The 27,584-nt window shown below is 38.6% G+C and overlaps 1 protein-coding gene across 1 annotated transcript; it reads left to right on the top strand.

The window, feature by feature from the left end:
* On the top strand, positions 1-27,584 carry LOC140224622 (fringe glycosyltransferase-like; the record flags this gene model as incomplete). The annotated part of the gene is given in 6 exon segments (XM_072300519.1): positions 1-163; positions 14,830-14,915; positions 19,187-19,257; positions 20,085-20,179; positions 21,500-21,585; positions 22,677-27,584. Coding segments are annotated over 6 exon segments (556 nt in total), but the record flags the coding sequence as incomplete, so codon positions are not given.

The following is a 27,584-nucleotide window of genomic DNA, read 5'->3' as shown; positions in this document are numbered from 1 at the left end:
ATGGTTTTGTCACTTCGACGATGACAATTACGTGAATGTACCTCGGCTGGCTACACTGCTGGCCAACTATAGTCCACAAGAAGACTGGTATCTCGGAAAACCGAGCATCCGAGCCCCTTTAGTCATTTTAAATCGGGAGGATAAGAATTTCAGCAAGAACAGAGTAAGTACTAAACATCAATAGTCTAATTCCATGTCTAATAGTCATCAATAGTCAAAATCTAGAATTCCACCGTCGATTTATTTTCTCGTAGTTCTAGTTTTCCATCAGTTCCGGGCCCGCCCGCTAGCCGCTAGCAGAGGTGGAAAATTTCATGAAATTTATTCGAGTGAAATTTCAGGAAATTTATTGAAACTTTTGGGGATACACTCAGGAGGCTAAGAAACGCCTGGAAACAGTGATTCTAAATTTTGAAATTTTTTATCCCAAGCCTAAAATATTCGCGCGTTGCAATTGTTTTCGTTTAGTTTAGAGGTTAGGTTGGGGTTCTTCTCTCTAAACTCCCCTTTTTGCCCCCTCTTTGTGTCTGGCACGTTCAGTAAAGTAGTATAATACCGCAGCATCAACAGAAAGACCATCTGAATCGCTCTCAGACCTCCAAAAATTTAATCAATAATTCTAGAAAAAATTAATAAATTTCAACTTTTGTGAAATTTATTCGAGCCTCATGAAATTTCACTTTCCATCTCTGGCCGCTAGACCTTTATAAAACTTGCATCGAGTTGCAAGTCATTCACGTCCAGCAGGTAACGGAGATGAAAATATCGGAGCTCCTCACAACTTTCCTCGCAGTCTAATTTCAGAGATGCGTCCGAGTATGCCTACTGCAGATACAGTTTCAGCTCCCACTATTCATTCTGTTTTCCCTCCTTCGAATCCGTCTAAATTTCAAATAGCTTCTCACCATGAGCTCAGTTTGTGCCACCTCCCGAGTGATCAAATTCTCCGACTCATTTAATGTATGCAGCGGGGGAAGACTGGGAACAGCGGGCAGCCGGCGATTGGACGTCCTACAGAGGTGTGGGCTGTGCACCATGAGCAAGAGCAATCCTCCTTAAATTTTTCACTCTCCGTTGTCTGTCTCTGTCGGTGACCTGGGTGACTCGCGCCCATTGTTGCTGAATGGCACCTTAAATCCACCCGCGGCCGTTATCCGCCCTGCCGTGCTGAGGAAAAACGCCGTATGAACATTCGAGAGTTGCCAAATTTTCCCGAGTAAAACATGTATTTTTGAGGAAAGCTATGCATATTCTTCCTTGAAATTTTCAGCTATCCTATATATTAAAACACAAAGTTCCGAATCTTTGGACGTTAACTTTGAGAGAACCACCGGACCGATTTGCCCGTTCTTTTTTTAAATGAAAGCCCCTGAGCTATAGATTTGCAGGCTGTAATTTGTTTTTCGATTTTCTCAAATTTTCTCCTATAATTTTCTCAAATTTCCTCCAATGTATGAAAACTGAGGTCCGAAATTTTGGACGTTAAATAGCTTCCAAATAAGCTACTGCATGCACCACCATTGCTGCTGTGGAGGACGCCCGTAGGGCGTCGGGAGCAGCTAGTTTTAAGTTAAATCGTGAACAAAGTTGACTGAAAAATTTAAGGAAAAATATTCAAGATAATATATAGGATTTTCTCAGTAAAGATTTTTATTGAAGGAAATTTGGCAACGACTGAAGGCTTATACGGCGTTTTTCCTCAGGATGGCAGCGTCGCTCTGCGGTTGATAAAACTTAAATTCTTTTTTAAAAAGAACTATGGGAAACGTGGGGTCATACCAGTACGAGGATACCGCTCATTTAAAAATGAAGTTACAAATTCATGCTGAGAGCGATTTATGAACTGGATGGAGAGAAGGTGAAGCTGGGTGTACTCGATAGGAGTTCGAATTTTGTGGTTCCTAACCCCTCTGTTCAGGTTATACGAGACGCGCTCGTAGAGATACCCATTCAAAAATGATATTCAACAGGAGGGAGGCCTGAAATAAATCAAAGGAAAACTTAATTGAAGAAAGGCCTTTGGAAAGTGCACAAAAGAGTCCTTCCGTAACTTTACGGGTTCTAAGTATCCCCATTCTGACGCTTTTTTCATTCAAAGTTTGCACAGCCCATGAACTTTTTCCTCTATAATTGCGAATATCTTTGCATTTTGTACCTCTGAATATTCAAGCTGAATAATGGTTAGGGATAAAACCTGGAAAAGATAGTGAGTTCCAGTTTTAACCTTCTTCGTCCTGTATATACCCGTGCGCAAATATTTGCATTGAATGACCGCTTGGGCCGAATTAGCCGGGGTGCGGGTGCCGGAGTGCTGCAGCATCACAGAACCTATAGGCTGACGCCAGCCTATAGATTCTGTGGTAGCATCCCGGGGCCTCGTGGGCGATTTGTTTTTATTCCAGAACTTCCAGGCCTCTTTGCAGTCTTACAACGAATTTACAGAGACCTTAAGACTGGAATGGAGATGTTGCATGTGTGAGGAATTTGCGATTTGACAATTGATTCTTATGTAAAAGTTCGCGAGAAACACGATAGTGCCGCTGGTTTTCCCAGAAATCAACTCCCAAACTCAAAAAAAGCGCTCAAGGTTGAGGGCGTAATGGAAGGGATATCCCACGCTATCCTGAGAGTCCATCTCTACATCAAGACAAACTCTTCATGCAAAGATAGGGAGCAAATACATCAGCAGGGCTGCGGGCTTTCAGTTTAGGGTCCTACACTGAAAAAAAAGTAGTTAGCGTTGAGAACTAATTTGGTAAGTTCTCGCCAAGTAGAATCAAAATTAGGCTTCAGAACTAATTTATTGTACTGAAGCACCAATCAATTCGCTTCATACGCTGACTTGACTTTACTAGAGCGCGAACCAGAATTGGAAAACAGCACTAGCTGTAAAATTAGCGCTGTGGTAAGACAAATTCACCTTCGGGTCAAACTAATTCGCCCTCAACACTAACTGCCACATTGTCCGTTACATTTATTTAGTTTCGAAAAAGTGGCGTCGGTACAACAGCCTCAATCGCGTCAGCTCGTGAAAATCAATTAAAATGTGAAATTTCGGGCTCGTTTGACAATGTAAATACTCCCGGTATGATTTATAGTGTCCTCTCTTTCTTGAAAACGTTCGAAAGCAACATAAATAAACCTGTTAAGGTTAGAAATCGTCTGTTCGATTCAAAACGTAAACAAGCATGATATTCGTTGGAGTCGTCAATCTTCTGTATTAAATTGCGATTAAAGCGTTCCGCGTTCAGTTTATATTTTACGAAAATCTGTGAACTTACTGCTTACTTCTATAGTTCGTGTTCTCCCGTAATTTCAAAAGAATATCTCAAGTGTTCGGACGAGATATGTTTATTCAGTGTGAACATTCGCTACCGTTTCATGTGTGAGTGTGTGTCTCTCTAAAGGATAATTCTGTCTACTTGCACATACCTATGGGATATTCCTTTCCTCTGTCGTTCATTTGGAACCGGTCAGTTGATTTTTACCTCTCATCTTTTAAGAAATCTTCTTTTCCTGAAAGTATTGTCCAGTTATCATTCGCTAAGCCGTTTTCTCCTCTCTCAGTTTTGAGGTTAGGTTGACCCAACCCTACCGAATGCGAATTAGAGTAGCGGAATTAGTTCCCAGCACTAATAGTGGTTAGTGTACAGAAACCAAAAATCATGTGTGTCCAAATCACACAATATGAGTTAGTGTATAGAAACCATTTTTAGTCATCTGACGCTAACTCATTTTTTTCTAATTTAAGTGGCAGCCCTGTCAATGTATTTGCACCTTATCTTTGGGGATGGAGAGTCTGTCTTGATGTAGAGGTGAGACTCTCAGGATAGCGTGGGATTTCCCCTCCATTTCCCTCAACTTGAGATGCTTTTTTGTAAGCTGGGAGTTTGATTTTAGAGAAAACCAGTGGCCACCATGTGTTTTTCACGAATTTTAATAAGAATCATTTGTTCAAATCGTAAATTCCTTCACACATGCAAAATCTCCTCCATACTGGATTGTCATAGGGCCCTTCATTTTAGGATTTTGGGGGACCCTAAAGGTCACTCTCCTCTGGGCCTTTGAGCGCGAAATCAGTCCCAGATGTACTGCCCGTATTGCAGGTACCAGAATTAATGAAGGTACAGTTTTCGCATCCCAGGTTTCAGCGACGCGATGCGCTGTGCGGGCACATCAAATCGCCGCAGAGACGTTGCTCCGATCGGCAATGAGCGTAAGAAATCGGCGGAGGGATGATGGAAGGAAGGTCGGAGGAGTTTTAAAGGAACAGGCATCTCATCTTATTACGTACACGAACAACTCTGACATGAATGGCGGTAGGCAGTGCAAGCCGAGGATCGGGCTCGCCGAAGCACTTGACCACGGTCGTAATGTGCAAGGCTCGGCCCCAGCATGGACCTGCAGGGGAGCCACCTGAGCAGAAGATGGCGGAGCGTCTACATTCTAATTACGAAGCGTATCACCCGCATCCCTCTCCTAAATCGATCCGAGAAAAAGCGCCTGGGGGCAATTGGTACAGCGACAGAGACGCCAATATACTTTATCTTTAATTCCAGTAGCCCGCGCGGCAGGGGAGCGCACGCGCCGCCCGCGGCTGGGTGTGGGAGCGATAATTTCAATGTTGTGATATAAACTTCTGGGCGTGGGTCTAACGCAAAGTCGTCGCTCCTGTGTCAAAGTATGCACGCAAAGTCGAACTTTCTACGCGTCGCGGTAAAACGCTCCTGAAACCACGGAGTACCTCAATGGGTGGAATAAGCTATCAAGTGCTCTCATTCCACATTCCGTGTCCCGCCGCAAAGTTCCGGGAATCGGGAACTTCTTTTCTTCCGAATTTCTCCCACTCCACGACCGGGAATTCCGGCGGGGAGTTCCGGGGATTCACGTCAGATGTTTTCAAAAAAGTTCGAGGGAAATTAGACAAGTACCCGTGGGAGGAAAATGCTAAAGACTCCCTATGGTCAACAACCCTTCTAACCGTCAAAATTGGCATCCATATCCTCCCAGGATCGCCTGAGAAATCCAATGAAATTACTTTTTCTTCCAGGCCTTGCGTTCCACTCTCTTGGGCGCGAAAGGCCGGTTTGCCCGGACATGCGCTCGACAACTTGCGTTTTGTTGTCAACTGTGGCCCTAAAACGCATCATTTTTAAGTAAGGAGGACATTTCCAGGGCAATTTTTGTCGTAGATTTCAAATCTGCCCTTATTTTTACCATTAGAGTGATGAAAATCCGAGAAAAATTGCTATTTACATAAGTTGTTCCTGAAAAACACTGAAACATTGATTTCCACCTGGAAACTGCGGTTTTAAAACGCATCATTTTTAAGTAAGGAGGACACTCCTGCAGCAATTTTTGTCGTAGATTTCAAATCTGCCTTTACTTTTACCATTTGAGTAATGAAAATCCGAGAAAAATTGCTATTTACACAAGTTATTTCTGAAGAAGACTAAAAACATTGATTTCCTGAACCACCTCGAAACTGTGGCTTTAAAACGCATCATTTTGAATCAAGGAGCGTGATCATAGGGTAATTTTTGTTGTAAATTTCAAATCTGCCTTTACTTTTACCATTTGAGTGATAAAAATCCGAGAAAAATTGCTATTTACATAAGTTATTTCTAAAGAAGACTAAAAACATTGATTTCCATCTCGCAAATGAATGCATTTCTATAATTTAAACGTTCGACACTTCTTAAAATATTTGCAGCCATCCTTTTCTCTTTCCACCTGGCTTTATGAGCAGCATTGTACGTATTCATAATTGTATATCTTAATACTGCTGTTAATATAGGAACAAAAAAAATTGAATAAAATAGAAGAAACGAGATTTTAAACAACATATCTATTTGCCCTTCATGACCAAACGAAACGTTAACTCTCGACTACTTCATCCACTACCATATGTAGCTAATTAGCTACATCCAGCTTAATTTATCAATATGAATATTGTTTTTTAATTTTTGGTAAAATTAGTCAGACTAAAATGTGTAATAAGTATATATTTACAATATTAGTCCTATTAATAATGACTTTCTACAGGTGAAATTTAATGATATTCTACATGATATTCGAAATTTCTATAATTGCCGTGTTTATAATTATTATAACATGAGGATACCAACCAGTGTGAGTAGTAGTCACATTATTTAAACTTATAATAACAGTTCTAACCTCTTGACCATTCATTATTAGTATGATAAATAACAGAAACAATTTAAATTTCTGAAATGTCCTATACATAGAAGTAAATAAATTACACTACTACTGCTGCATCCAGTAACTTCTTTTACACGTACTTAGCCTATTTTAACCTTTGACCACTTACCTACGTGATGGATCTTAGAGAAATATCAACAATTGGTTGCGCGGAGTGATAAAAACCGATTTCGCGCAACCGACTTCATATCAGATAATATCATGCTGCCGTCGGAGTAGCAGATATTAGCAGCTAAAAATTGTTTAGGAGGCTTCTCAGGGGTCCTGTGGGTCTGCCCCAACAAGTCCCAGCGTGGCACTCCTTGGCACTTGGAACGAAAGTTAATATAAAGTTTTATTTTCAGCATTTTCGGCGCGAGGACTTTCAGACGGCATAAATCGTATTCAAACCTATTTACGGCTACATTTTAGTAGTGAAAAATGATCAGCAGCTTGCATAGAGTAAGATTACGTCATTGGAAAAGGTCTCATGAAATGTTAAAATAGACTAAAGAATGTACAAACATTGGTGCGTTTTTAGAGGAAATTTTAGATTGCCGACTTAGCGGACTTTAGAGGCCTGTACCATCAATATGGGGGATGAAAATTTAAAAACTATCATCAAATCCATATAATATAATACTCGTAGAACACATTTCCGGTCCTAAACATTCACAATCCCGGAATCGCCCATGGCCGCACCGTGCCGTTTCCAATGTTTCGAACTTTTTCTTTATTTCTGTTTATCTTCTTGCGGTTTCAAATATCCAAAGATCAATCGATGGCAAGGTGAAAAAAACACAAGTCTGAGTCTCGGGTTTTTCGTAGGTGCCCAGACGGCAGAACGTAACTCAATTTAAATTGTCTTACAATAACATGACTGTGCGCAGGGTGACTACAAGTCCGGAATTTCCGGAAAGTCCGGATAAAGCACTGATTTTTCAAGGGCGGTGCGGAAGTACTGATAAAGTGCGGAATTTCGCGAGAAGGTCCGGAGTTATTGTCATTTTGGTCGCAATACGAGCGAGAAATTCAAATTTTTCAAAAATCTCGAAATGTCGTCAATTGAAGGTACTGAAAAAGTACTGAATTTCTCTTATGAGGAGTTACTGAATTTCTTGGGAATGGACTGGAAAAGTACTGTAAAAGTACTGATTCTTGGCCCGCCTGTTTTAGTAGACACCCTGGTGCGATTTCTGTCCTTTTCAATGATTTTCGCGCGTAATTGGAAGGAAAATCAGCAGAATTTTCCTATTTAAATACCCTACAGTTTTTATCCATAAAATACATGTAACGAGTGGAAATTTTGCAACGTTGAATCGTAGTTACGTCCTTTCGTTCAGGAGGCAACGATTTGGCTCGAAGTAGCTGCCGCTGTTTACAAGCCCAACCCTGGAATAGCCTCACCCCCCTCCCTCCCTTAGGAGACCTCTCCCATCCGAAATGTTTTTATCATTTCAATCGTGCTCGTATTCATGTGTTAGAAGTCGAAGATCGAGGTAGTTACGCCGATCGGTAATGCATGTGTTCCTGGCTCGAAGCATAGATAGCCGTAGCAGGTAATCGTGGCTGCTTGGAAGGTACTTTTAATGGCACTCTGCCGCACTAAAGAAGAACGACGTATGAACCTTCAAATGTTGCCAAATATCCACCGATAAAATGTCAACTTTTAAGGAATGTCGTGCATATTTTTCCATGAAATTTTTAGATGTTTTAGTTTGAAGTGCGAACAAAATTCTCTCAAAAATCGGGAGAAAAAAAGTCTCAATTTTCCGAGTAAGTTGGGTTTTTATCGAAGGAAGTTTGACAACGCCTGAAGGCTCATTGGCGTTTTTCCCCGGCACGATCGCACTGCTGCTTTGCTTTGCAATGCAAACTAGGATCCGCGCAGGACACCTGAGGGTTTTCGATATCAGTGTGATCGGGGATACATGATCCACGAGGCACAACTTGGATCCACCACCGTCAATTTGTAAATGCAGATAAATTTGTAGACCGTTTTGTTGATTTGCCGGACGTTGGTTGCATTTCATCGCAATTAGATTGCCCACAGAACGAAATTGAAACCGATGATAGTGACATCCAACCGTAGCCTTAGGTAACTTCGCGGTAAATGTTAACAGTAAAATGTAAGTCAGGTATCTTTTGGCTCTGGAATACTGATACTTAATAATTGAAGGCACTGAGATGGAAAACATCCTACACTGGAATAAAAAACAACCTCTTGGATCCCGAATCCGGACTCTTAAAGAATTTGACAGGAAACAATTGTTAGCAGTAAAATGTAAATTAAGTATCTTTTGGCTCTGGAGTACTGATACTTAATAGTCATTAAAGGTACTGAGATGGAAAAATCCTGCAATGGAATAAAAAACAGCCTCTTGGATCCCGAATCCAGACTCTTAAAAAGACAGGAAAAAATACTCTTGATTCGATCGGATTTTTTCTTGAATTGAAAGCCAAGGCTCTTAACTTTAGCGGATTTCTTTTTGATGTAAGCGAAACTCCAATTGAATACAGGTATTTTTACCTGTCAAATTTTTTAAGAATCCAGACTCTGGATCAAAGAGAGTGTTTTTTCCAGTGTAATTGCCTCTGCCGTGCTGGATAACGTCATTCATGTATCTTGTTTTTCAAAAAGACAAAACAAGAAGAAAAATTTGAGTTTTGCTGCGGATAACTCCCCACAAACAAAGCCATTAAACAACAGAAAAAAAAGTAAGAAAAAAAACCTCCCCACAATGTATAAAATCTTATTCTTCTCGACAAGTGCAACTGAGCCATTCGTCCCCTTTCTCCAACGAAATGGACACATCAAAATCAAAAGGAAATATATCCATTATGATATAAGCCCTGTCATGCATGTATTCTTATGGGTCTTAGGGCTCATGCTAGAATGGATATAGTTCCTTTTGATTTAAATGCGTCCAATTACGAGCATGAATAAATAGAAAAAATAATATTTCGCCTCTCATGATTCATCACTCATTAACAAGTTGATCCCTAGACCGGTGCGAGGCGATCCCTATCTCCGTCGAGACCCTCGCTCGATCAAGTTTTCCGCTCGCTTCGTCCGAGTCCGTTGCAAGTGCAGCAACGACAGGCAACGACAACCAAGACGATGCTCGTTGCCGCGGGTTGACCGATACCAGCAGGTAGACCTCTTCTTGTAATCGTACCGTACGCCGCACAGTGGACCCATTAACACCGCGAATCAACGAATGACTTACCTATTTCCATTAGCTCTATGAATGGAGAATTTACACACAAAAATTTTATTGCTTTATCTAGTGATTTTGCTTAGTGAGCTGAGTTCGCAGTATTTTTCATAATTTTTTTCCGAAACGGGAAATTGGAGGAAAATAGTTGTAAAAGTGAGAGAATGTGCCTGCTTACGACGTCATCTGGCGGCATTTCCCCCTAATCACATGTATTTCAGCAGATTAGGTTAGTTTGTCATATTTTCAAAAATAATTGTTCAATTTAGAAACCAAGGATATCCTCGTACTCAGTTTTCCTGGCCATTTTTAAGATGAAATTCACAAAATTTAAGACACCTGCAAATTCTCTATTTTTATGAAAGACAGAATATTCGGAGTTTAAAATAAGAGAGGGGGAGGGGAATTCCTTTGAGTTCCTAGCTGGGAGTATCGGGGTGGTGGGTATTGGTGTCGCAGGATAATAGTAAAAGTGGACACATTATCAAGTGCCGAGGCAGATAGAAAGTACCGTATAGTTCTAAAGTTGAAAATCGCACAATTTTCCCCCTTTTTGACGAAATTTTTTACCAATTATATACCATCCAAAATCTGGAGCAGAATTCCACAAAATATGTAATGTAAAGAAAAAGTGCAGTAGAAAAATTACACGCTAAAATGAGACTTAAAGAGGTCAATCTGAATTTATTTTCAATTCATAGCCTGGATAAAAAATAATGTCACTCATTTTCCGGAAATTTACAAAAAATAAATAAAACAGTAGGCACTTTATCATACATGTGGCATGCCTTTTACTATTATTATCATCATCATCCTTTCTAAACCTTTTAGTGGCTTACAAAAAGTATACGGAGAAAAAGGAACCGTCACTTCCATAATGCTCAAAGTGGATTCCAAGTCCAAATTTCTTTTCTTTCTTTTCTTTTCTTTTCTTTCTGACTTCTGAGGACGATATTGCATTGTAATCGGGATCAAAATCATCGTTACAAAAAAAGTAACATCATGAACACGATCAAACGAGCAGGTTGAACTTGGGATTCTCTCCGAGCATTAAAGCAATTATTTTTCCTCCGCGCGACTTTTTTGGTTGTTTTCGTCCGTTAGAAATATTTACGATGCGTCTATTTTAAGGAGGAATTAATTTTTGAGCATTCATTTTTAGAACCTAACCGAAGTCATAAAACAGGTTAACGATACTAGGTTGCAAAATGTGCTCTCCGTATGATCGCAGAGACATCGGAATCTAGAACCTGTGCGTCGAGGCATGGCTGCACGGCCCATCTAATTAGAATAAAGGGCAAAGAGAAAAAAGTGGGAAAAAATACTATTATACCCGAGAGCAATTTTTACAACCGGCGGTCCAGCTTTTCCTGTCCAAGCCAACTGGCGACGAGCTCATTTTAATTGGCTCAAATTCTTCGACCGGTTTCTTATTTTTCTTAAATTAATCTAAACCGGAGCGCGCGCGCACACGCGCAGCGCAACTGCGGATAACCCTCGCGGCTCAGCTTTGCTCACCCGCGTCGAATTCATCTGATTTTCACCCAAAACTGCTCTTGATCGATGGCGAGCGCACTCAAGTTTATGTACAAACAGGGTTGCCAACTTTTAAAAATTTTCACAAGTTCTCCGTGTACACATAAAAAAAGTCTCTTGGATCCTGAGTCCCGAATCTTAAAAAAATTGACAAGATAAAATACTCTTGATTCGATCGGATTTTTGCTTGCATCAAAAGGAAATCCGGTTAAATTATAAGAGGCTTGGTTCTCGATTCAAGCAAAAATCCGATTAAATCAAGAGTATTTTTCCTGTTAAGTTTTTTACGAGTCTGGACTCTGGTGCATCCATGAAATTTTTTTCCTGTGATAGCGGCCCCAATTGGGAAATTGGTAGAGTCAGGGAAAAAATGAAAGTTAATCGAAAAGCGGGGAAAAGTCAAGGGAAAGAAGAAAATGACCCGAAAATCAGGGAAAAATTGTGGTCGCGTAAGTGGCAAATTTCGACTAGTCATGTCACATATGTTGTCTCCTAGGTGAATCTGAAGTTTTTTTTAAAGTATGATTATTCGTTAAGTTTTTTACTGCTTACTTTTTCTACTACTACTAAGTTCATTAAGTTACTAAGGTTGAAATTAGCCGCTCGAATAGAATATTGACTGGATGAATCTAGATGAAGAAAAATGCCCTTCCTTAGTCGAAATGTTTGTCGATGATGATATAATTGATCAGCATCATTCTTGGTCGCAAAGTACTCATCCTTTTCTGGAAACGCTTTCCAAACGTTTCTGCGCCCCTCCCCGCCCAGGTTAGAAATATTTGACTACTGACCCTCCTTACACCAATAAAAAATTTCTGGCTGGGTCCCTGGACGAAACTCACAAGAATGGTATGATCCTAGCGAGGAATGTTGAATGTTGTCCGAGGCGCAATGTTTGTTTTCCCTCGGGTGCCTTTGTCCACATTGAAATGGCGCGGCGAGTCCCATGCAATTGGACCGCGTTAAGCAGAAAGGAACCAAGCCACATCAGCTATTGCCAAATTTAATTGGTCAATTTAATTTTTTACACGAAAACAGTCGTGCGGATTTTTGTGCAAATTTCAGTGAATTTTCAACATAGTACGAGGCAAATCCCTCAAAATTTTCAAAGGATTCCGCACAAAGTTCTCTTGTAAAAAATGACATCTCCCGGTTAAATTCGACAATGGCTGATGTGGCTTGGTTCCTTTCTGCTGAACGCGGTCCAATTTCATTAACGCCGAGTCGCCCTCGAGAGCATATTTACCTTTCATTTAGCTCGGGAGTGGCAGTGGTGAAGGTAGTTTGCCGTACTAAGGAAGAGCGCCGTATGAACATTCGAGAGTTGCCAAATTTCCTTCGATAAAATGTTTATTTTTGAGGAAAATTATGAATATGTTTCCTTGAAATTATCAGACACTTTAGGTCAAGTTACAAACAAAATTATCTGAGAAATTGGCGGGAAAATATTCAAAAATTTTCCTGAAAATTAACGATTTGCCAGAGGAAATTTGGCAACGCCCGAAGGTTCATACGGCGTTTTTCCTTAGCACGGCAGTAGTGGTCGAGGCTCGGGCGTAACCTCATCAGGATCGCCCGGCTCGGGTGCCGCGCCGCGTCGGGTGCCCACTGCCCCCGCTACGCCCCGGGTCACGGGTCACGGAGGGGCCGACCCACCCTCGTGCCGCGCGCCACGGCCGCCAAGACGTGATGGTCCGCGCACCTCAACAACAGCGGCAACAGCACCCACCGACCAACTCTTAATTAACCCGACCCGGGGCTCGGACGTGTCTCCCCTCAATTTATCACCTCCCGGGGGTTTTGTTTAACCCTCCCCCCCTCCACCCCGCCGCTCTTGGCTCGGTTACGCTCTCGACGTGAAAGACGGTGGCTCATATCGAGGACTGTCGCTCTTCAGTCTCGGAGCTTTGATCCGTCCTCGCCCACGGTGCAGCCTCCCAGCGGGCCGGACTATGTGAAAACTGATAGACAAAGCGATAGACAAAGAAGACATGGGGAGTATGGAAGCGATCCCTATTGGCTTGACCATTGGTTTGCTTCCTATCCGTTAGACGAAGGAAGAAAACAAATGATGGGACTAACTAGGTGGGTCGTAGGTGGGCATGCCGTTAGTGAGATCACCCATTTACACTACCTCCTCTGTCCATTGCCACCAGCCGCTTTCCACCAATAGTAGATCCCTGCACCAATCCCTTTTGTCGTCTTATGTCTCTATGTCTTTAGAGCTTATCAGGTATCATATAATCGGGCCCGCTGGAGCTCGACTCGTCTGACATTTCGAGAGTGGAAATGCGAAAACTTGCTACGCGCCATCGGGTGTTGCAAAGGTTGTGAAATGGTCTTCCTCAATGTTGAAGAGCCTGAAACCTCTTTGCTTCACGGACTTTAAATGGGGACATTTTTCTCAAATGCTCTTAATTTCGTGACAAAATTTTCATTCTCAGGCCACTAAATTTCCGACGCGGAGGAAACTTGGAACCGCTAATCTCACTAACGAGACAGTCGATATTCAAGCCTGTCAATTTCTGAATGCACGGGAGGTAGTCTTCGTTTTTATTGGACAGACCCAAACGGTTTTCCATCTCGGAGGGATTCTGTCTCGGGAAATTCGCCCATTTCCCCTGTGGATGTCTTTCCCTGCTATCGCCAAAATACAGGGTCATCCGTAACATTTACCAGGAACACTTGCATGCATGAAACGCAATTTCTGAAGTCACGGAGAGAGCCCCCCGTTCCTCGAGGATCAACAGTTTTCCATCTTGGAGGGATCTTCCCGGGAAAACCGTCCATTCCCCATGGAGCTCTCTCCCTGATTATCGCCAAAACAAGGGGCATGGATAACATCTATCAGGAACACTCAAAATGCCCAAATGCAGGAAATGGTATGATGTTTTCTCCTCTGTCGAGAAAGAGGTTTTACTCCAATGTAATACTGAACTTACAGAGTCGGTTAAGGTTGAGGATGTTAACGCGCCGCATGGCTCATGGAACACTGCCATGGTAGATTTCTGACGGAAGCGATTCTCCTGGCAAGCGGTTGCATCACGCGGTGCATTGAGTTTGGGGTGCACCCAATTATTGGGATCGTTTGCTCGCGATTAGCGATGCATTATGCAAAATGGGACACCGGCGCGGTCGTCTCCGAATGCATCATTTTGACCCACTCGCGTCGTTTTGTATCGGGCTCTTATCAGTCAATTAGCGCCAGGAGTTTTCGCATTCGCGTCCTGCCTAACAATGAGTCGGGTAGCGCTCCGCGCTAACGAACTGCAGCTCCGCTTTTTTCACTAAACACTAACTCCCTGGTCCGTGGATAGGTCAGCCCAAGTCCCGGACCCAGAATTCATCTGCATCAGAATAGAAAGGGAGGTGGAAAATAGTTGAGCACTAATGAAAGCGCCTCAACTCCCATCCTTGTCCTTTCTCATCGACATTATTTTTTGAGAAACACCCTAACAGAGGGCGCACCCTCTCCAAAGGCGATTATTGAAAGTTGGCAGACATTGTTTTTTCCTTCATTTAAATGTATGCATAACTATCGATTCTTGGTGAGGCAGCTTGCATCACCTTTTATATAACCTCCTCCTATATAATATAGACACTCCTATATATAACCTCACCTAATAGTGAGAAACACCTAAACAGAGGTCACAGGCACACTTTGCTCTAGGTGACGATGCTTGGCAACAATATTTTTCCTTCATTTAATGTATGCAAAATAATCGATTCTTGGCGAGGCAGTTTGCCTCACCTAATATCGATATTTTTTACTGGATGTAAATGGGGAAAAAACAGTGTTGCCAACCTGAAACAGCGCCATTTCTTTCAGGTTCGTTTCTAAATTATTATATGAGAAATTCAATTTTTGTTGCAGCAAAATGTCACATTCTGGTTTGCGACCGGTGGTGCTGGATTTTGTTTGAGTAGAGCTTTAGCCCTGAAAATGAAACCTATCGCAGGGTAAGTACCTCAGTAGATCTCTCTTTTTACATTTTCACATCATTGGTGATTTTTATGACTTCCCAAGAGAGACAATTTTCTTGTTAAATCTTTTAATGGAATTTTTGAAATTGAAAAACATCACTCGATGGTCATTTTAGGTACAATAATGTTGCAGGTTTAAGATGGAGTGTTTGAAGTGATGCAATTTTTGCCGTGTTTACTTCGTTTTTACTGCTATTTTTATAACACAGAAAGAAGAATCAGATTCAGCGTTTGGAAATTAGTTTTGCAAGAGCGTTTTCACTAATGAGGAATGAATCGATTTTTCCACTTGAAATTTCTTATCCGTACATGCGAAATATCCTGAAACTCAGAGGGGTATTGTTTAGAACCGAAGAAGAGGTTATTTTAGAGGAAAGGGGAAAGTTGACTAGACTTCAGTTTCCACCAAGGAGACTTTTTCTTCAACAGCTAATTGAAAGAAATTCACACCCAGACCACACAGTTTTTTCCCTCCGGTGATTCTTGAAGGTTGATTTTTTTTCTTTTTTTTCAGCCAAGAATTGGTATTAGCCCTATACTACAATGATTAAGACATCCACCTTCTTTTTGTGCACGTCACTTAATTTAAGGATTATAGTTGATGAGATATTTATATCCTTTCATCGAGATATTTTTTATACGTCGGGTTGTCCAGAAATCCACTACCTGAGCCCCCAGTGCGACAAGGTGGATTTGCTCAGCAGTCGAATGCTCGCCCTAATTGACAGTTCCTATCAAATTGTATCATTAACTTTCCGTCTCTCTCTCTCTCTCTCTCCCCCCCCCCCTCCCTTTTTTTCTTTTATAAACAATTGTAGGGAAGAATTTACTTCGGTATTTTAACGAAGCTCCCCCTCGTCTCATCGTAGCACTTGCCGATCTGAGGGTGTCTCGCTCCCACACCTGTCCGAGCGCGGCGTGTCGCGTCGCTCCTCGCTCGTCTCTCGAGGTATTTTCGCCTCCCCTTGGTTTCCGATCGATTTGTTGATTTTACGAAATCTCAACTATTTTATAACTCCATCTCCCGCGTGGGAAAATCCTTAATTATTCCTCCTAATTTGGTCAAGTCGAGGCCGGTTAATTCAGTCCCCTACCCCCTCTCCAGTCAAGCTTACAGGCTTACACACCTCGGAGGTATTCCTTTTTCTGTGTTTTCTTTCAAATTCTAGCTGTCGTCATCTCCGTGTATTTTGGCCTCTTTGTTTCTCCGTATAATTGGCGTCCTCGTAGGGGCGAGGGTCGGTGGAATTATTCGCTGATTATTGTTGGCTAATTGGCCGATAATTGTTGGTTGCAATTCTGGCTAAAAAGGAAAGAAAAAGAAGGCGAGAAAAAATGTATACTTTTGAACGTATCTATAATTAAAAATATGTTATCTAAACTGGACGCATCGCACACCAACTTATGAGAAAACGTACGCTCCTGAAACTTTTCCAAAATATATTGAATTGCTGTTAAAAATTTATGAAATGAAAATTCGATAAATAATTTAATATGTTCGTCTTACTCGTAATTCATTCTTACTTCAATGTTTCCAAATTTTCAGTTATTTTATTATTTTATTCTATTTTTATTTTTTTAATTTATTGTTCATTTTTAATTTTTTCCGTCAATACACTTTCTCCGTCGATTTTTCCTTTTGCTATGCCACCAAAACCTCCGAGGCAGTCAGATTAAAATGTTTGTATTCGACTGAAATTTCCCCCAAGTTTTTTTCTAGTCCATTGAAACAAGTTTAAAGGATAGAAAAGACAGAGCCCTAGAACTAGATAGAACTTTGATCAAAGGTGGTCTATTTTCAGGCGGAACTCGATTGCGTTAAGCAACTCAAACAGCTAAGAAGTCCTAACCGTTTTTTAGAAGTCCTCATAATTGTTTTGATAGAAAGAAAACGTAGATTAGAAGGCTCACAATATAAACAGGAGTATAAAATGCCAAAATGAGGAAAATAAATGCATTTTCGTCGAATATCAGATTCTTCGTTTCTGAAACCCAATCCCGAGTTGAAAACCATCGGGAAGGATCAAACGGAATTATTTCCAATTTTCAATGTTTGCAACCTGGAAGCGACCCTATAATTTGCACATGTGTAAATATCTTCCAACTTTTTTTCTACAAGAAAGCATGTTTGATTCAATGTAAAACCAAAAAAAATATCGTGCCAATCAAGTAGCGATTGAGTAGCGATTTCTGCATGAGCATCTACAACTCCTCTCTGGGTTTCTTGTGGTGTCGATGCGTTTTGATTCTAGATGCGGCCGGCTAATGTCCCCCTTCCCCCTCTCCCTCGGGTCACTCTCAGTGTCTCAGTTAATTAACAATTTCAAATTTATGGGATTAATTAACTGTGACTTGGAACTGGGTCTATGAAAGACATAAGACTGCAGACCGACCAAAGACGCATCGTTAACGAGATTCTCGCATAAGCCTTTTATCTTTAAGTCGTTGAATACCCAGTTGAGAACGGGCTCTATCAGAGTGAATAATCCTATCGAGATTTGAATAAGAGAAATCAGATTCCGATCGGCTGCTTCTGCTGGACCCGAGTGTTGGAAGTCGAACTAATGTAATGTATCGGAATATAGATGTTGGAACCAGAAGAACTCGTATCTTGATTGCGAGGTTTCCAATTTTTCGTTCTCTCCGTTTCCCTTTTTTCTCTTAATTTTGGTGCGGTGAAGAACTAGGCAGAATGATTGAAACCCTCAGATTTCTTTCCCTGATCTCAGAAGCAAAATACTTTTCGCAGTTTTTCAGGTCTGAAGTAGAGGACATTTAGAAAATAATTTCAGGAGTGTATAGCATGATTTGAATCAAGGCTGTATTCTCGGTACAAATCCACACACTAAAGGTGTTTTTTGATAGTACAAAATGAAGAATCTTGAATTTGTATTTAGTATCTCATTTTGTTTCTGAAAACAATTTTTGGATACCAATTCAAAGATTTGATAAAAAGCCGTGTTGCCTTTGAAAGTAAGAACGTTTGACAAGGCTCCTCCCTATATCAGGGCCGGATTTACCTAATTGCCGCCCATGGGCCCCATGGCCATGGTATTTTGCCGCCCCCATCTCATTCGTTTTGAAACGTCAATAAAAACGGTCAAGTGAACGTGCCGGAGGGAGAGGGATGCATAAGACGCGTCTACTCGTGTTGGATACATTTTTTGCGGAAGCCCTGTCAACACTACTAGCAAAAATTCACGGAACTTGGCGCGAAAGTTAAGTTCCGTAAACATGTCTCTGTGTGGACAATGCCTTCCATTAATAAGAAATGAACGAAAAAATTATGAAAGAACAATCATAAATGTGGTTCAATAATTTTAACTTCCACCGCCGCGCCGTGCTGATCGCACTTTGTTTGGCGCAATGCGTGAAGTATTCCTACACTCTTGTAGGCGCTATGCCTTTCACGCCGACCGCTGCTGAACGCACTGTGTTTGACGCAATGCGTGAAGTATTCATGCAGTCTTGTAGGCGCTATGCGTTACACGGCGACCGCTGCTGACCGCACTGTGTTTGACGCTATGCGTGAAGTATTCATGCAGTCTTGTAGGCGCTAATATGTGTTACATGCCGACCGCCGCGCCGAGGGCCTCTCCTTTTCATCTCAAGTCCTCGTCATCATTGCTCTCTGCGCCGCGCCGCTCCAGGCCAAATTGCGTGTTTGGTTTCTCTCTCAACTAGACTAATGAAAGGACAGCCAACCTTCTGACACAAAAATGTCACTGACAATATTCAGATTCTAATGTCAGACCAAAACGGCCAAGAATGTTCATAAATGAGCGTTCTGGCCAAATTGCGTGTTTGGTTTCTCTCATAACTCGACTAATTAAAGGTGCTGTCTTTTGTATCACCGCAAAACGACAAAATTAGAAATTACGATACTCACAGGAAATGCAAGATTTTGTCTCCTTTTCCCGTTTGCAATTTTATTTTTATACCTAAATTAAAAAAAAAAATTGCAAAATTTGCCGCCATGGGCCGCGGCCCATGTGACCACCCCCTTAATTCGGTCCTATATAATATAAAGGGCCTTTATATTCCAATCGCGAAAGAGGAGAAAAATAAATAATTAGAAGTAACTGAGAAAATTAATGGGGTAAGTATTCAAAATTAGTGCTTGTACATACCTAGCCTCATTTGTAAACTTCCGAGGGACACCTCCAACATCAAGATCTCATTTCATTTTATCAGTGTTCATCAGCGAATTGATGTAATTGACACAATACTATTTACATGTGTTTCAGGAGTGGCAAATTCATAAGCATCGGCGAGAGGATCCGGCTTCCTGACGATGTGACAATGGGATACATTATCGGTAATTTTTCAATCAAAAAACTACTCCGAATGAAGTGGAGGAAAGCAAAGTTTTTGTTCCTTCCCTCCTGCAAAATTACATAGTATAAGTTTTCGTGCTCAGTTTATCCATGATATGCTTATACATGAAGACATCATTACTTGGCTTTGGAAAGATCACTTTTGTGAACTCTTATCAACATCATAACTTTAAAAATCCTCATGAGCAATAGTTGAAAAAATTACTCTTACCTGTATAAGTTCAACTTCGTTGGAACTTTTTATGTTGAATGCAGTTTGTTCTGTTTTTTTAGCCTATTTTAATCACATAGTTGGCAAGAAACAAGGTGGAGAAATGGTGCTGGGCCCACACCATTTCGCGGGGAAAACAAAGCCAAGAAGTTCCTTTGACTCTAATTATTAAGTCTTAGAAAAAACCAAATGAGAATCCAGATTTGTCCAACCACTCCGTTCAAAAAACATGTTGATCAATTTGGTACCATTTGCATTGCATTCCTTTAAAAGTCTATATTCATACTCTTTGATCATGTTCTACAGTTGCTTTGCTTCTTGTAGCTCAAGTTTCTAAGACTGGCAAGAAAATTAAGCAAATAAGAAACAAGGTATCAGCTAACATGAAACCCAATGAATTTAACCAAACGTGTCTATATTTGAATGACATCTACACTGTCAGGAGGTAAACAGCAACAGCACTCTCATAGCAATTTTAATATTCGTCTCATTATTTTGAGAAGATGCAGGTCCATTTTTCCCCTCCTGGAAAATTAAATACATTTGTGCTTTTTATCTATTTAATCTCAATTTTATTCTTTACCCCTTCTGTTACAGAACACATGTTGGGTAAATCGTTAACTATGGTTGATGAGTTCCATTCACATCTTGAGCCCATGAAATTTTTAGGACAAGACACCTTCCAAGACCAGGTGAGCATCTTATTCATTCCTTCAGTCATTCGTTCGTGCATTTGTGCATTCATTTGCTTAGTGATTTCTGCAGGGTTCGCAGGGACCGGGTATGTTGACTCACAGTGTATCACAGGCCGCTTTAGAGTTCAAACATCCCTTTATAAATAACTTGAAATTGAGCACAATAAAATCAAACCTTGACACATTTACTTTGATTTTAAAAATGTGTTTTGAACTTTTGGACATTGTCATTTTAGAAACTTGTTTTGGACTAATAGACATTGTCAGAGCAAAAAACTGACTCGCCATAAGAGTTGAATATCACAAATCACATGGCTGCTAAAACAAAAATCAGCACAACATTTATGAGCACTGTGCAGCCAATACATTTTCAAAACACTATCAAGTAAAGTAGAATGCATTGATGAAAAAAGCAGAACCCATCGGAAGCAATATATCATAGTAATGTAAAATTGTTAAAGCATCACAAATTACGGAAACGAGTTAAATGAGAAACCAAAGGTTCAAACTGAAAGGAACATAGTAACCTTTCAATGTTAAAGTTCAACAGTTGATTCTTATCATTTTGAACCATGCATATGGAAAGTAAAACTAAAAACTAAAACCATTCAATTTGTTTTCTAAAGAAGAAAATGAGAGACCTCATTTTTTATTTAACTTGTTCAGAAAGTTACAGAAAATTCTCTTGGAACTGCATAACTTAATGTGATTTTATAGTGACTGATGGATTAAAAATGAAAAATCAGTTTATCATTTTAGTAAATGTTATAAGCAATTTTTTTTCAAATTTTCAATCGTAGGTATATCCCCTAACTTAAAAAATTTATGATACAAGTAAGAGAAACTTACTTTTCGTATGATCTCGTTAATATACTATGAATAGACATTTTTTTAAAGAACTCTTTGTTCAATGCCTTGTGTTCTATTTCATTTTTTTCTTCAAGTTAATCTCTTTTATTGTATTTTCCTTCCTATCCTCTACTGTAAAATAATCTGTATTTGTAAACACCCTTTTGTTAATGTTTTCAGAGGTGTAAATGGCCTCCGATGTTAAGGCATCTCGTAAAAATAAACTCATCCTACTTGTACCGTCATTCCTAATTCCTTGAATGAGAAACTGTCTTCACTAATATCATTGAAAGCAGAAAATCTTTGCATTATTTCCTAACTACTTGACAACTTCTGAAATGCCTTTTTTCTAATACGGACTTCTGTTTCAATACATTTTCTCTTTCTCTAAAAATATGCCAAACGAGATTTTGAATTTTTTGTGTATTTTACTGACATCCTAAACATTTTACATCTCTTTTTTTCCAGATAACTTTTAGCTATTCACAGTATGGCAAAGATGATTGGAATGTTGTTAAAATTGATGGCTTTGCCCCAAGGATAGACCGTACCAGGTACAGTTTCTATTTTTATCGTTTACCTAAGTTTTGGTGGATTTTTATATCTCAGCTCGGCCTGCGCTATCTTCTTAGCTCATCCGTAAATTGTTACCAAAGTGTGATGATCTATGTTTAAAATTGAGGAAAAGTATGGTAGACTTTTGTTATACTTTTTTCTCCTTGAAAAAAGTTAATGGATGGTGCCAAAAATTTAGGTGATCAGGGGAGTCATTTGATGTAAAAATGTTTTTCCAAAGTTTTTTTAAAATTATTTTTTACAAACTTAATACTTTTTTAAAACTCATTATTTCAAAAAAAAAAAAAGGAAGAAAAGAAGAAGAAGAAAACCAAAAAAAAACCAATAATATCTGTCTTGTAGCCTTTATTAATTTTATTATCAAAACGACCAGAAAATATTATTTAGATACATAATCCTTTCCTACATGAAAAAACTCCACAGATCACCCCTACCTGACGTTTTGGTTTGTTTTCTCCATGTTTGTAATGCAATCTAAAGCCGTGGTTTCATCTAGTTATTGGGTTTGCAAGTGGAATACGCTCTTGCAAATTCAAAACAGTTTTAAGAGTTGATTCGTGGTGGTTGTGTTTGGTTTTAGCCTAAGATTCTCAAAGCCAGGTGACCTCGACAACTAATCTAGAGAAGATCAAGTGAGAAAAAAGAACGCAAGGGGCTGGCCAGCTCATATTGATTAAATTCCTTTTTTTAAATAGCTAAGATGTTTTAGTCAATAGATATCAAGTCAAGAGTCAGGAGTTGTTATTGTTGTAAAAGCGAAAAAATTATCAATGTGTTATCAAATTGTTATTTAGTTTATGAGTTTCATTCTCTACTTTTCTCTCTCCTAAAGAAAAATATTTTTGCGGCAATATATTCTTAATTTTCAGCTAACTTTTTTACTCTCCTGGAAACTTGAAGTGTATTGAGTGATAATTTTATATTCCGCCTGTGATTTTTTTTCTGTTTAAAAAAATGAGGGTTATCTGAGAGGAGGTTTTTGTTTTATTTTTTGCTGCTTTGCTAATTCATTTGTGCTCGTACATTGTACTGCAGCTAAAAGTAATTGTGATTTTTTCTTTGATTTCAGGTTCTTGTCATTGCACTGCTATCTATTTCCATATTTCACATTTTGTCCAAGGTGACTTTTGATGAAGAAATGAGTTATCCCTAGGACATGTCAGTTGATACAGCTCTAGTCATTCAGAAGAATTCATGGATGAAGTCTTTCCTCCTTCTCATGATGTCATCGATATGCATACTTCAACGAGATGAAGTAAAAGATGTAGGATGTCAAACAATTTCTTTTGATCATTCTTGTCAAAGAATAATAATGTGTGAACTATTTTATTAGCATGACAGAACCTCAGGTAACTGATGAGGAGGCAGAGAGTTAATTTTGTTTTTCAAACATAACCTTTGAAGTTGCCCAAAGGTTTTTCCATTTGCATTGACAACAGTACTCATTAACACTGAATTGTTAAAACAAAGTTGCTGTTGCTTTTACATAGGACTAATTTCCGATGTTCTACATCTTAACTTGTCTGCTTTAAGAGTTCAGTTTTGCAGCCTAGGGAAAGTTCAATTGAGGAGGGTTCCGGAAGGAGGGCTCATAATGGTCTGTGCTGATTTCGTCAAGCAGTGGCTAACTAACTGGACAAACGGCAACGTAGCTGAGACCCTTGCAATTTATTTATCTTGATCAGACAGATCATTGAAACAAACTAGTCCATGTTTTATGGGCTCCTCTTCCGGAACTCCTCTCCAATTAGAAAAGTTTAAAAATCCAGAAGAACTGACCTTTTCTTAGTTTTGTATTCTTAGGCTAGCAATTCTGTCCCAATGGGTGGTATTCATATCACTTAAAATGATCATGATTGTAATTTTTGGGGGAAATTTAGCCAAAATTAAGCGTCCAAAAACTGGAGCACAGTTAAAAAAAAAATACATTTACTTTGTTTCAAATGCTCACAGTAATTATGTTTCTGATTTCTTATTATCAATCGATTTGATTTCTTCATAATTACATCAAAATTGTTCTCGACAGTCACTTTTGTAAATATTATTATTATGAAAGAGAATGTGAATGAAATTGATCCTTGTTTGAAAGAAATACTCTTTGACAGACTCCCGAGGACAAATTAAGAAGTTGGTTTTTAATGCCTTCACATTTTCTAATTAGCTGTTCATTATCTCATTTTGGCGGGTTTCCCCTAGTATCAATCTTGCTTAATCTCTTACTACTTATGCAAGAATAACTTTTCCAATATTTAAACATTGCAAAAATTAGTAAAGACTCAGGATCCATGAAATACTCTAATTTGTGTTGCAATTTTTAGGAATTTTGTTGAGTTTTTCATCCATTCGTGGATTTTATGAAATAATTTGTAGTATGTATGCGTAATTATAAGGAAATTTTTAAATATTTACCATATGAAGTGTCCTATAAGTCATTTTGCACCCTTACAATCCTCAAAGTGTCAAGTATTTAATTTATCCTGTTTTGATTGAAGAAAATGTTGCATGTGTTTAATTATTAAGGAAATTATAAGGTAATACATCAGATTGCTGAGTTACAATAAAAATATTTGTGATGCCACATATCCATGTAGGTACTATCTCATTCTTTATTTAGTGAAAAATTTTATTTTTGAAGGTGAATTTTTATCCTTTTGCTTTGTTTGGTCCTCCATATTTTTCCTGGGTTGAAGAACCTTTTACTTTAATTTGTTACTTGTCTCTAGATTGAGATTTCATTTTAATGCTCAGCAACAATAATATGTGGCCTTTTTTCTCTTGTTCTCCTTCTTATGTTAAGCTCGAGGAAAAAACATGTATATCCTTCCTGAAACTCTTTTGCTTCGAATTCTGCCTTTGTTTGACTCAGAAGCATTTGATCATTATGAAATTAGTAAGGGTGCCAAATTCCTTATTGACACTTTGTATGTTTGTTTTTTCTTCATTAATATTATTTTGGCTGTGATAGTGTAAGTTTTTAGAGGGCTAACATGTAAAATTTCTCCTTTTATAATAGCTGACTACACTCCCCATTATCTTCATAGTAAATCATTTTCTCTAATATAATTGATGATCAACCCAAACTCTTGCTCGTATCATTTGTAGTTGTATATTTTGTAATTCTGGGGGCAACACCTTCCTATTCCTCTTGTTAACTGATGTCAATTTTATGCTGTTTAGGAATGATTTCCAATTTTCTCAGTGTTGGTTTAGGATGCAGTTGAATAAATTAATTTCTAATTTATTCTGAAGTGCAAAACTCAAGTCATGTTCAAGAATTCTCTGATGCAAATATTTTTAGGATTTATTTTATTTTCCAGAAATGATTCTGTATTCTTGAGCTTTCATTAGTTCTAATGAAGGGAAAGTTCTGGGACACCACCTGTTGTACTAATTTAACTGTAAATTTTTGCGGTTATAAAGCTAACAATGCAGCGCCTCATATCCTTTGTACTCACATTTATTTTATATGCTTACAAAGTCCATGTTGCTTAAATAATAACGAAAATTGTAAGATTATTATTGATTCTATAATTGTGATAATGTAATAACAGAAGAACAGTAAGTATTATCGAACCATTGCAATTTAATGAAACAAGCATCTAAGTTACATCTGTTCAAGGCACCCAATTAAAGGTGCAAATGTTATAGCTGTGTCAAGCAATAGTGAGATTGTTCAAGAGATCAGAATATTTTTCTTTAGTCTTTTTGCATCGGAGTTTTCTCTGGAACATGCTCAACTAAAATGATCAAGGAAACCCTCAAGTTGCAATCAAATTATATGTATGAAACACTGAAATTTCCTAAATCGATCTTTTCTTTTAAAGTTTTAAAGTATTTGTATTTCTATTGACTAAAATGGACCTTAATTAGGTGCATTATGTTTCAAAAAATTAACCTCAAAGATTTTCCAGGAACATCAGAGATAGATAATTTGAGGCACTGGATGCGAAAAGGGCACTTCTTGATTGCGGTCTCTCAGAATCTCTGTTTCTAATTAATACCATGGAGAAAACTTGAATGGACGATTTTTCCAGAATTCTTTTCATAGAAAATTGTAGAATCATAAGGAGTATTCAGTAAAGTTTTTAGTGAAATGGATGCATTCACTTTCCTTACAATGAATTAAATATTAGAGGTGACTCTGAAACACTGCAACCGAGAAGTGCCCTTTTCGCATCCAGTGCCTAATTTAATATAGAGTGTAAAATTGGATCTGAAACAAATTCTACTGAAAGTTTTATTATGGCATTCAGGGCTTTAAGACTGACTGACTGCCATCTCATTTGTTTACATTTGTCTGTAGTAGCTCTCATTCCTCTACTCTTTCGTTGTATTATCATATTTTTATTATTCATACTTGACTGTATATCTTATCATCCCATGATTGAAACATTAGTGCCTCAATTAATGAGTCAGGTTTGGTCCTCAGCAGTTGATCATAAAAAAAGCTTTCTTATAATATGTGTTACAAATTATTAACATTCAGATTTTAATTGATGTTTTCATGATTTGTTATTTTTCAAATTATTTTAATATTATTTTGATTATATTGATATGATTGATATGATATTATTTGATTATGATATTCCCAGCCAGGCGACCCGAGTTTGATGGTCTCAAACAATGGTTGCCTGAGACTGGTTGTAAGGACGGAGGGGGGATGGGACTGAAACGCAAGGATTAGCCCTTGTGGTTTATTTGAAGTAGTAGTAAAAGAAGAAAAAAAATCTTAATTGTTATAGTGGCATCTGTTTTTTTTCTTTCCAGATCACTTGTCCTTATCCACTGATTTTGTCAAATTCTTGCTGTCTAATATACATGCAAGCAATGCGCATTCATGCTCGTGTGTATCATTCATAATGGACAACCAGATGGGTATAAATGTTAAGCATCGCAGTGAATGTTTGCTTGCTAAAACAGATTGCAGTGATCACATCAATTTTTTCTAATTCCTTCAATTCTTAAATTAGAAATAAGCGTCTTCTGTAATCATCAATTCAAACTGTAACTTTTAACACCGATTATCCGATTGCAAGTTGGTACTAAATATTTAAAACATGTTCAACACTTTATAGTGTAAAATTTTGACAAGGAAACATGTGTTCTGATGCTTTAGACTTTTACTTTTTCCAGTGATCCACTAAAAGGAAAAGGTAAATTCACTTCGTGTTAGTCATTCTGTCGGGTTTTTTTTTAAATTTATGAATCAAACAAAACAAATTGAATGTAAAACAACAAAAGCCAACATGATCAAATTTCTCAATATTACCTATCCTTTGCCAAACTGAAATTCTCTATTTTCTTAGATTTAAACATTTCAATACTTTTTAGCAATGTCAAAATTTATGTATACGAATGAAAACAGTAGGAGAGAATCATTTAGAATATTGAAGTGAATATCTTTTATCCCACATATTTGAAGAAATATTTACCCTCGTGTACCCCTTTTCATTTTTCATCTTGTAAACTGTCACTTGTTTTCGACTTTGACCACTGAATTTTGAAAGTCGATTCCCTCATGTTCCCTTACGACCTCCCAAGCAGATAAAATTTGAAATTTTTGAGAGAGATCGCTTCATTAGTATGAATTACCTTTCTAGAATGTACAAGTTTTCCTGTAGAAGTCTAAATCAAAGTGCTCTACACACCCTTTTTTAAAATTGATTAATCCTTCTTAACAAAGGAGTGATGGTGGAAGTAAATGATCTATGGTTTTAAAAAATGATATAGTCAGGCATTGTTTGTCATTATTTTCAATTTGCTCACAATTTTTAGCATAGGTGCAGTTGTTTTAACATCATCAGTATTTTATTTTAATTGGTCCAAGTGCTATCTCACAGGTTTTATGTTCTTGTACATTTATTGCCCTCTTCTACTTTAAGTGTAAGTCAGTTTTTTTATATTTATATTGTTTTGTAATTAATATTTTCTTGTGTCAATTTTGTTGCAATTTTATCATAAAGTTGATTTGAATTCG

This window comes from Bemisia tabaci, chromosome 5 (assembly GCF_918797505.1).
Source record: "Bemisia tabaci chromosome 5, PGI_BMITA_v3".
Lineage (NCBI taxonomy): Eukaryota > Metazoa > Arthropoda > Insecta > Hemiptera > Aleyrodidae > Bemisia > Bemisia tabaci.
The sequence above is the reverse complement of the archived record's forward strand: the minus strand, read 5'-3'. Positions and strand labels throughout refer to the sequence as shown.